Source organism: Sander lucioperca, chromosome 2 (genome assembly GCF_008315115.2).
Source record: "Sander lucioperca isolate FBNREF2018 chromosome 2, SLUC_FBN_1.2, whole genome shotgun sequence".
NCBI classification, from domain to species: Eukaryota; Metazoa; Chordata; class Actinopteri; order Perciformes; family Percidae; genus Sander; species Sander lucioperca.
In genome coordinates this window covers 30,585,615-30,597,135 of record NC_050174.1, presented here as the reverse complement: position 1 = coordinate 30,597,135, position 11,521 = coordinate 30,585,615, and the positions used below count along the sequence as shown (strand labels likewise).

The window sequence follows — 11,521 nt, the reverse complement described above, 5'->3', positions numbered from 1 at the left end:
TTTTGACACAAAAAAGCTGTGTGTATTTAGACCCCTTTGCCTTCCAGATGTCTATGAGATAATTTACCCCCTCTAAACTTCTCAGATGGTGTAATTCAAATAATATTTGAAGCCCAGAGCGGTTAAATTATCCAACATTTCACAAACAAAAAATGTTTGTAGTGAAACTTTTTCTTTCCTTTCCCATTAATCATCTCACCACAGAGCTAAACAACCTAAAAGTGTATATATAAAGTAGTTAAAAGTAGATCCATCTAAATAGCTGTTAAGGCACTGATCGGTCTTCAGTATTAATGATCTAATAATGTCATATATAATGATTATTATATATATAATAATTATAATAATAATTTTAATAATAATTGATATATATATATATATAATTTGTGAATGTACCCGAGTCAAACTTTCGTTTAAAAGCATATTTAGGATGGAATCGCCACTTTTAATATTCACCTTATTTTCGTTTTTTGGTCAAATGGCCTTTTGAATGGGAGTGCTAGGGACACTTTTATGCTAGCCTCAAAATAGCTATTTTTAAAACACTAAGAAGGCTCGACACAACATGAAACTTTGCTTGAAGTATCGCCAGGGGCTCTACACCTTAACGAAAGCATTGAGAACATTGTTTGTGTAAACAGAGTTTACAAAAAAAAAAAGGTTTTGAGCAACTCACGTTAGCAGTTGTTGTTTACGCTATCCGCCATTTTCTCAGTCAAAAATAGGCGATCTCCGAATGCGAATGAACGGACTCCATAGGAGGAAATGTCATTCTTATATGAGGCTCCTTTTTCAACTACAAGGTCAATATTGTGTTTCACTAACGACAAAACAACAAATTATCCGTGCATTTATATGGAACTAAGCTTTTGGAGCTTTCCATCTTTACTCTCCTCCCTCGACTATTTTTGACTGGCTCGATAGACGGCGACGGGAGAACAACAGCTACAGTGAGTTGCTCAAAACCTTTCTTTTTAGTAAACTCTGTGTACACAAACAATGTTGTCAATGCTTTCGTTAAGGTGTAGAACCCCTGGTGATACTTGGAGCAAAGTTTCATGTTGTGTCGAGCCTTCTTAGTGTTTTAAAAATAGCTATTTTGAGGCTAGCATAAAAGTGTCTCTAGGACTCCCATTCAAAAGGCCATTTGACCGGAAAACGAAAATACGGTAAATCTTAAAAGTGGCGATTCCGTCCTAAATATGCTTTTAAACGAAAGTTTGACTCGGGTACATTCACAAAAAGACCCTAGGTTGCATTTTGGCGAGAGTTACGCTTTAAAGGTGCTGTAGGTAGGATTGTGAAGATCCAGGACTTTTTGAACATTGACAACTTCTCAGTCCCCCCCCCTTTTAGGTAAAGCCCAAAACGGTCTCCTAAGCCCCTCCCCCCACAAGGTAGAATGAATGCGTGTGCATGAGCAGTGATTGACACGCAGTTAGACACCCCCACCCGTTGTAGAAGTCATTTGTAATTTGTAATTTTGCTTTTTCAGACGGTGTATGATGAGTGGTTCATAACACTCTACAATCTGGTGTACACAGCACTACCTGTCCTGGGAATGAGTCTGTTTGATCAGGTAACTATTTGATGTGTTCGTATCTATAATAAACCTTATATGTATATACAAAGAATAGAGCTAGAGGTGTTTAAGCTGATACAGAACAGAAAACATAAACAAACAGACTTGATACCTTTGTCTCTCCCTGCTGGTCAGGATGTGAACGACGTGTGGAGTTTCCAGTATCCTCAGCTCTACATTCCCGGTCAACTCAACCTGTACTTCAGCAAGAAGGCCTTCTTCAAGTGTGCTCTCCACAGCTGCTACAGCTCCATGGTGCTCTTTTTCATCCCTTACGCAGCCATGCACAACACCGTGAGGGACGACGGGAAGGACGTCGCCGACTACCAGTCCTTCGCTCTCCTCACCCAGACATGTCTGCTGTTTGCCGTCACCATCCAAGTATGAGGAACCCTTTTCTTTTGGATAATCTTATCTTTAGCATTAGTCAGGCTTAGAATACAAAAACAATTACAGATATTTTTGTGTCCTCTCCTTGTTTTTAGTTAGGGTTGGAGATGTCCTACTGGACAGCGGTGAACACTTTCTTCGTGTTGGGCAGCCTGGCCATGTACTTTGCTGTCACCTTCACCATGTACAGCAATGGCATGTTTCTCATATTGCCGTCAGCCTTCCCTTTCATAGGTGAGTGGTCAACTCATAATCTTGCCAAACAACTGTCCTTAAAGATATTGTTGTGTGCGTTTCCACATTTGTGTTGGTTAGTTAGCGTTAACATGCATGTCTGCTCCTGAGAATTTTTTTTCTCATTCTTTCATACGAGGCTCCTGTGGAGTAGAGGTGGCAGCATAATTCAAATGAGTTGAATTATACTTCCAAATAGAGTGTCTGAATTTAGTTTGGTGTGTTTCCACATGCAAAATGTCTGGTTTACAACTCAGACAAATATCAAAGCTGGTTCAGATCAGAGCTGTGTGTGCACTAAACTTTATTGGACAGTCTCATGGTCAAACTTTTAGTCTTGTTTACTTATTCTTTGAATAGATATTTCCTTATTTAAATAATATTTTTCTTGAATTTAGACACTATTTTCACTCTACTTTGTGTGATGACAAAGTTGAACACTTGTGCTTTTGAGAAGTTTCGGTTTTTTTTGTAGAAATAATTAAAATAGAAAAAAAGGGGTTTTGTAGAAACACATTACATACAACCATGTCAGGTATCAGAAAATGGATTGACATGAAAATGCAGGTGCTGTTTTGACAAACAATATCCAACCCAAGTGCTCTACTATTTCTTTTTGTCTGTAACCGTAAAAGTAAACTCCATTTATACTTGTACAGCAAATGTGTTTACGATAGCCATCTGATGTTGACACCATGAGTACACTGGCATTTCCTTTCAATTTTTACATTTCAAAGGCAGCTTTACGGCCTTTACAAAGACACAAAATTCAATTTTATTTTAAGTAAAGTTGTTACACTCACTCAGCAGCATTTATTGACCTCTGTGAATGACCAGGAGGACCTGCAACACATCCATCATGTTTTCACAATACAGAGAGTTAGAAAACTAATATGAGATCCAGAAGAATCATTTAATAAGTAGGTTATAGGTTAGAACACTGGAAATGTCATTTATTCATACTACTACTATACTTTTGGGTAGTAGTTCTCTCAAACAGTAATCAATGTCAAGAATTTAATATATTATTGTTAATCTTGTCCATAGGGAAGTTAGCATTTATACCTACAGTGTCTCTTGATGTTACCCAAGTTATAACAGGGATGACAGTTAAGGTTAAAGTATTAAAGTCAATACAAGATCCTGACAAGCGTACAATTACAAACCTTGTATGTGTATTATGTGTGTGTTTGTCCAGGAACAGCCCGGAACTCTCTGAACCAGCCTAACATGTGGCTGACGATCCTCCTCACCTCCATCCTGTGTGTCCTTCCTGTGGTTACCTACCGCTTCCTGTTTATTCAGCTCTGCCCCACCATCAATGACAAGGTACGGATGGATCTACTGTACCAATTTACTCTGCATGCTTGCTAAGATACAACTGCACTTGTCATACATGAATCCAAAATGAATCCCAGAAATGGGTCAGCGTGTGTGATAAGTGTGCCTCTATCCAGCATTTTAACTTTGTTACTATCTACCCAAACTTTCAGGTGATGTTCAAGGTGAGACAGGCCAAAGCAACACCTGCCCCCCCGCCTCTACGCACCCGCATCCGCCGCACCAGCTCCCGTCGCTCAGGCTACGCCTTCTCGCACGCGCAGGGCTACGGGGACCTGGTGACTTCAGGCCGGTTCTTGCGGCGTCCTGCTTTGTCGGGATCTTCAGGTTTCGCCAACATAGGTCGCACCACAACTGGATTCAGTCCCATGGGACGATCGGCTGGATACAGCCCGACAGGACGCCCCCAGAACGCCAAGGTCCCAGATGTGGAGGTGACGTCTCTGCAGATGTACAGGACTGTCAGAGATCCTGCTTTCTGACAGACAGCTGGTTATCTTCCAAATGGAAGATCTGGGAGAAGGAGTAATGCAAGCTAAACAGCTGGATGCCCCTGGTGTTTTTAAGCTCCCATTCATACATTTGTTACCATGAAGAACTTGTTTGGGATTTCCAGAGAACTTCATGTCAAGGATTTTAACGATCTGTCTCTCATCTGTCCAATCACCTAAGACAAGGTTTGAAAAGTGCACGACTTTTGCTCCAAGCATTTCATTTTGTAAAAGTTTTATCAAAGGGAACTACAGCAAAATGTGTCGCCACTTCTGATGGGTACATGGATCACTTTCCTCAGATCATGAGTATTCATGTAAAACATGCCTCATGCAGAGCCAACAGATGAAATCTTTCTGACACGAAAAAACAGTAACAGGATGATTCACTTTCAGATTGGAACAACCACAGAGGGGAAACATTTTGGCTTCATGAGAAGGACAAAGTGTCATCATGTTTACAGACTACCAAGATTTCCTTAACCCTGGGAGTCTAGATGCACAGCAGGATACAACCAACAAAGCCATTTTGCATAAGAATATTTTAATTTTGTACTTTTAAGTGTCTTTTTAAAGCATTTTATTTTGCTATCTCGAAAGCTGTTTGCCCTTTGGCAGCATCACATGGCAGCAGGGGATAACTGAATGTCTGGAAGATCATGAATGTTTCAAAAAGTGCTCCCAACAAATGTTCATCTTCTCAGAGGAAGAGAAGTTATGGCAAGCATTGTTGGTCAATCCAGCATTTGTTGGAAATGTTTCTTTTTACAGTATGTTTTTTTTCCATTACTTACTGAAAGAATTTCATGCAACTTTAATGAATTTAAGGAGAAGAAAACAGAATATTTATATGTAGCAGACCCTATTTTTGATTTACACCTAAACCACAGGCACATTTAAATTACAATCTAAAGGACCACTGTGTAATCGGACATACTTTATACTTAAAGGGTTTATGAGTTGTAAGTAATCATTTTATTATTGGTTAGAATAAATAAATAACATATAATTGCTTTACAGATAAGAAATAAGCTACAATGTTAATTAATAAGAACAATGTTTGGACTGTACTGCCAGGTTGTAAAAATGTATATAACTTTCTCTGTCTTTTCAGATAACTCCTCAATGCAGCTTGACAGGTTATTCTGAAGGGAGAAACCTAAAAAGTCTTTATTTATAATAGCTAATTAGGAGTCATAAAGGTCATTTTTTTACAGATACAATTAATAGTAAGTAATAAATAAAACAGTTCTTATACTTCAGTAATCCGTCAAGTATGGCGTTTAATAATTTATTCTTAAGTGCACTGCTATTAACACTATTAAAACTATTTATTATAGTAGTTTGAATGAAATTTGTCGTCCAAAGAGAGATAATGGTGCCGGGCCAATTTAGAGTCACCAATCAACACAACTTTCTTTGGCTTTTTTTACAACCTGGCAACCTAAAAGTTGCTCTCTCTAATAGTTTATTCCTGATTGGAACAATTTCTAAAGAATGTCTTATTACAAAGTGGTACCAACATTTTCTACAGTGCATCTTTATGGGAGCATGAAATGTCTAAAATGTACCTCAGTGTTCAGGTCTTGGGTTTACATTTTTAGTTGTTTTCCAACTCTAGCAACTGAGAATCTAAAGCCCTGTTCAAGCCTACTGTGTAGCCCACGGGTATATAACCAGATCATGTCTAGATCCAGTTTAGAGGGATAGTAGTTCAAATATGTGTACCAGAATGTGTCTTAAATGCACCTTGAGTGACCACTTGAGACAAAATTCTGCATCCCTACCAATAAATATGGAAAACTGCACATTTTCACCTCATCAGACAGCATGAGAAGTGGGCTACGCCGACCATACAGACGTTAGAGATTGTCTGAGTTGTTTGCTGTAGGAAAATCAGCCACATCTACCTGTGTTTGGGAGGTTTATTGTACTGTACACACACTACACAGTTGACTGGGTGATCCTATAATCCATTCCTTTTAGTGCCGGGTGTGGGCAGAGCCTAAAAAACACTGCTTAGACAATTCCCATGAACTTTTAATCTTGCAGCATAAATCATAATGATGTTATACCCTATTTTAAAATCAAGATACTGTATCATATCATGCATAGTCATTATTTCAAAATCATGTATTTGCTTCAGCAACAAGCTTGCTGCTTTATGTCTGACAATCAACTTGGTAGTTAGCTGTATTTCTAATTTTAATAAGTAGTGTATCTTATGTGGCTTGTTTCCAACATCCTTCTCTCTTTAGTTCACTGAAAATATGAGCTAACGTAGAAGGACACACAGAAGCTGCCTTAATATTAAAGAAAAAAAAAAGTCCTATATAATGCAATGCAGAGACAACAGTGACAAGAATGTTTGATGGAAGATAAGGATGTTACAAAACAATTATGCAACCCAGTCAAGGATTAGCAATGTTTTTAAGTTAAGCAAACATATTATTCTATACAGGTGTTATTTTTTTAAATGTCGTATTTCTTGTTTCAACCTGGAGATGATAGCTGGTCCGTGGGATCAATCATTAATTTATTTGGTGTGTGAAGGTTTAAAGAATGGGCCAAAATGTAATTTGTTTTATAATTAGTTAATAAGGACATTTTAATATTTAATAGTTCCCTATATTCTTTCTTTTCCATGCCTTGTGATATCCATGGATATGCAATTAGTGGTTTAATTCACTCATCAGTTTTTCATCTACAGTTCAATTTAAGCCATTAACACGGCTGATGGATGCATTACTGTGGTGTTTTTATCTGAACATCTGTCACCACAATGAGATTCAATGAGTTGTTGCCCAGAATTGAATGTACTAGCCCACTAACCCTGGTGGTGAACCAAAGATATTTTTTTTTCAAGGCTTTGCGTGTCATAGTTCACTCTAAAGTGAAAAAGTTGCTCATCAAACAGAATCTGATGCTGAAGGTCAGTGTGGTGAAGCTGGTTTGCATCACCGACAACTTACTTATTACTTACAAGTGTTTTTTATGGAATAATGTCAAAGTTTGAATATGCATAGGAGCCATTTATTACTGTTACTGTAATTGAATCTTTGCCCAATTGTGTGTAAATCAAGCTCAAAATCAAGTTTTGTTGTATGTTTTCAGTGTTTTGAGGAAGGGTCTGGTAGTCCACTTGTATGTCCAATGTTACCAATTTGATCGTAGCGGGGTCCGTTTCACAAAAGCAATCTGCAAGCGCTGCTTACTTCCAGCTCACAGATGGTGAATGAAAACTTTATATTTATTAGTATATCATATATCTTTCGCACTGAAGACTGAAACCGTAACATAAGGGATTTTTGATAACTGTTTCTCAAACGTGGCAAAAGTATTCAGTGATGTTTGCTCTGCTCTTACTGATAAGCATTTTGCATCATTTTGTACTAAAAAAAAAACGTTTACTGCAATAAAAGTACTACAATGTCTTATCTGTGCAGTTGTACTTTTGTGTGCAGTTTTTACTTGTGTACTTTTTTTCAATAAGAAGAAGATGAGCAATTTTCTAGGTCTTTGTGCGTCTGGGTTTGTTCAGAGCTTTGGAAAATAATTAGCTTCTCTTCATCTCCAGCATGAATAAACTAAAATGAAGTTGAGGTGCACTTTACAGCTATGGTTGACCTGCAATATGTTGCTAAAAAAGACATAGAAAGACAAGTAGCTGCATGTCCTCTTCACTCTTTCAAGTATCCGTGCCCAGGGCCCATTTTCTCATAATGTATCCATGTGTTCATTTCTATAAAAGTTGGATAGAGAAACAAAATATCATGCTAAAAGTGAAGTAATATTACTAGGCAAGATTAAGTATTAGAGAAATGAATCATATAAACATCTACTGTACAGTATGTCAGTATAAAGAAGACATCTTAACATGAATTTAGACTGTTGATAGCAGATTTTGCAAGGCAAGAAAAAATATTTAGTGTACGAAAAGGAACAGAAGATGAAATATTGTGTAATATGTATTAACTATGCTAGTTATTTGTATATATCATAATCTCTGTCTAACAAAACCACAACATCAGGCAGAGCAATGTGTCTCCTGTCAGATAAATGCTGTTTTATACGTGTGCAGCTCACCCCCAGCAGATGGTGTAATAACCCTTTAAACCACAGCAGTAATATCTCGACCACATCCTGATGTTTCCAATTACTATTGTGTAATACAGAAAGAATCTCATAGTGCTGCAACACAACAACAACTGAGATTTGTTGAGACATGAGAAGGGAGATGTATTAGGGCTCAAACAGTACATGTTCCTGTTATTATTTACATAGGCTACTCACACAGGTATATGTGCAGTATGTAATACAATATTATACATGAGACTGCACTTATGCTGACAGTCTGGTGCATAGGGGCTGTATCTTGCATCAGTAGAAAGCTTTTACTGTGCTCCATCTAAGGGCCAAAAGAGCACATTATGTGACCATAAAGAAGATTGAAATGACAGGATATTTGGTGCAAGCTTCATGTTGTTAGGCCACACAGATTGATGCAATAAGGCAATTTGATAAGTCCTAATTTAAATGCATATGCATGAGAAATGAACTCTTAGGAATATAAAGGATCTAACACTGTGTATGAATTCACTAAATAATTTATGACTTTTTGATTAATGTGTTTAATCTCTTTGTCCTGACCCTGTGCAGTACCTTCTGAAGGCAAGAAAATTAAAACATAGCAATAGGTTGTCTTTATCTTGACGTCTTGAATAATTTGGGGCTGCAGCTTTCATACCACTGTACCATTAATTACGTCTTATCATTATATATATATATATATATATATATATATATATATAAAATATATATTAAAAAAACAGGACAAAGAGTCTACAGCCATGCTAGCGGTTCTGTGAGACTGTACTTAGGCACAGACATTTGAGCTAAATGCTAATGCTAATGTCAACATGCTCACAATGGTGATGCTAACATGCTGATTTTATGCAGGTGTAATGTTTACCATGTCAACCATTTAGGTTTGGCATGTTAGCAGGTTGACATTCGCTAATTTGCACTTAATGTCATTGAATACAATTTTGACCCTAATGTTAGTGCTATGTACGTGAAAAGTCAAAGTGATTGCAATTCATCCCGAGGGGGACATGACTGTGTGCCAAGTTTTAGGGCAATATATCTAATAACAGTTGACATATTTCACAGGATGAGGGAAAACGTTGTTGGTTTTTTGTTTGTTTTTTAACCTGCTGGTGGCAGTAAAAGTAAAGTCAGGGGTTCACCAAAGTCAGTGGGATTTGTACTCTGGGAACCGTAAATGTCTGTACAAAATTTCATTTCAGTCTATCCAGTAGTTGCTGAGATATTTCAGTCTGGATCAAATGGTCGACAGACCAACAATGCCATCCCCATGCTGCTAGCCAGCTAAAAACTATCTGTCCCTCTGGTTGTAAGCAAAAATCTGTGATGGCAGACATCATTTAATGTGTGTCCTCTTCAGCTGCTATGTGTCTGTTTTGCTGATTTCTTTACTAAGTGCAAAAGTATGTGGTTCAGCTGCGCCACTAAAGCAGATAGATTCATAACATCACAGCCCCTTCAGAGCTGAGTGTGTTTAGTCCCCTACTACACCAACTCATTTTAAGGCAAGAAGCCCTCACTAACCATGGTTTACCCCCTGTAGTGCATTATCTTAACAATTTTGATAACTTATTAATTGTTTAAGTGATTAAACAAGCACAAATGCCAAACATTTGCTTGTAGTATTTTGGGGTTTTGGACAGTTGCTCTTCAACCCCTGTACTTGAAATACACTTACGCATTTCCATTTTTGCTACTTCATTCCTCTACTCCACTACATTTCAGAGGCTTTTTACTGCACTGCATTAGTTACTTACTTTACAGATTAAGATTTTTCTCACAAAACATATGATGAGTTAATCAAATATCACACATTTGTTTTAGGTTAAACTACCAAACAACATTGTTAAAATATGCTCCACCTCAACCAAGTACAACAAGAACTACTTTCAAATTATGATATTCCAACAATATGATACAAACAGGCATTATTTTTCAGAATTATGACTACTTTTACCTTTAATACTTTATGTGCCGTACATGTTGCTAACAATGCTATCATATTTTATTTAGGTGACATTTGCAATGGAGTTATAATATAATGTATTCTAATACATAAAGTATTGCAGTTTTTACTTAGTAAAATCTGAATGCTTCACCTTCGGTTTCTAGAGTTTGTGATGCCGCACTTATAGTTTTCTGACCATTATTAGACAACAAAAACAGATCAAGCAGTAATGAAAATAATAAATATAGCTGCAGATATGGACTCAATCATAGGGCTCATATCTTTACAGTGTGCCATCTGAAGGGGAGCAGACCAGATCAGACATGATGGTAACACCGTTTTACGCTTCACCTCGACTGAGCATGTACAATACAAATCAAAGTTATAATGAGTCTCAGAGAGTGAAAGGTCAGTAGGGGCCCCCCTGCTCTAATTTGTAAGGTTTGTTTCTCAGTAAATTCAACAGGGTGTAACCTGCCTCTTTCCCAATGCATGCTGGGATAGGCTTTAGCCCCCCGCAGCCCTGAAGGGGATAAGCAGCTTAGAAAATGGCCAGATAGATAAATGGATGGATCATTTATTCTCACACCCTGAGATCATCGGGCACAAGGAGGTTTTTTTTTTTCCCCACCAAACCATCATAACCTAGCTCATATGTGCTGTATTTACAACTTGCTTCTAGTTTTCTCAGAGGCAGACACTGAAATGTACTGGCTCTTGTTTGGCATACTTTTAGCATGTTTATCCTTTAAATGTTGCACCTTGAACAAGTGAGAAGCATTTAATAGCTTCCAGGGTTGTCCACAACAGTCAACGTGTGACAAACTACACTTCAAACCATCAAATCTTGCTACCTGTTTCATTAAGCATCTGCCTAAAATCATACAAAATTGTTGTTTTCTACAGTACAACACTAAAAGCTCAAATATGTTCACAGATCTTTTGTTTATTATCGTATATAATAAAGGTACTTTATTGTCACATGCACATGTGATTCATGATTCATTCTCTGCATTTAACCCATCTCTCAAAGGAGCAGTGGGAAGCCATTTACAGCGCCCGGGAACCAACTCCAGATCTGAGCCAGTGCCTTGATCAAGGGCACTGACTGGAGAACTTAGTACATGTTTTTTGATACAAACTCCACACAGAAAGGCCCAGAATGACCTGGATTCAAACCCAGAACCTTCTTGCTGTGAGGCCACAGTGCTAACCGGGCCACCATGCTGCAGAATGTGAAATGACTTGATAAAATATGAACTGAATAACAATAGACTCAGGCCAAACTACAATGTTTAGTGTATCCTTATAAAGACAGAGCACATTCTGCAGATGCATGGTCCCAGGTCTACATGTGAGCTTGATCTACTCCTTGCGACAGGAATCAGCATCATGTTGCAACAGAGAACCGAATCAAAAGACCAGAGA

The 11,521-nt window shown here is 37.7% G+C and overlaps 1 protein-coding gene across 1 annotated transcript in view; it reads left to right on the top strand.

The window, feature by feature from the left end:
• LOC116054383 (phospholipid-transporting ATPase ID-like) overlaps window positions 1-7,472 on the top strand; it is a 56,866-nt gene extending 49,394 nt beyond the window's left edge. The window contains exons 24-28 of the mRNA XM_031305913.2: window positions 1,496-1,579; window positions 1,718-1,963; window positions 2,068-2,206; window positions 3,405-3,535; window positions 3,700-7,472. Coding sequence (XP_031161773.2) covers window positions 1,496-1,579; window positions 1,718-1,963; window positions 2,068-2,206; window positions 3,405-3,535; window positions 3,700-4,029 — 930 coding nt within the window. The 3' untranslated portion in view covers window positions 4,030-7,472. The remainder of the gene's footprint in view (window positions 1-1,495; window positions 1,580-1,717; window positions 1,964-2,067; window positions 2,207-3,404; window positions 3,536-3,699) is intronic.
• Window positions 7,473-11,521: the final 4,049 nt, after the last annotated feature.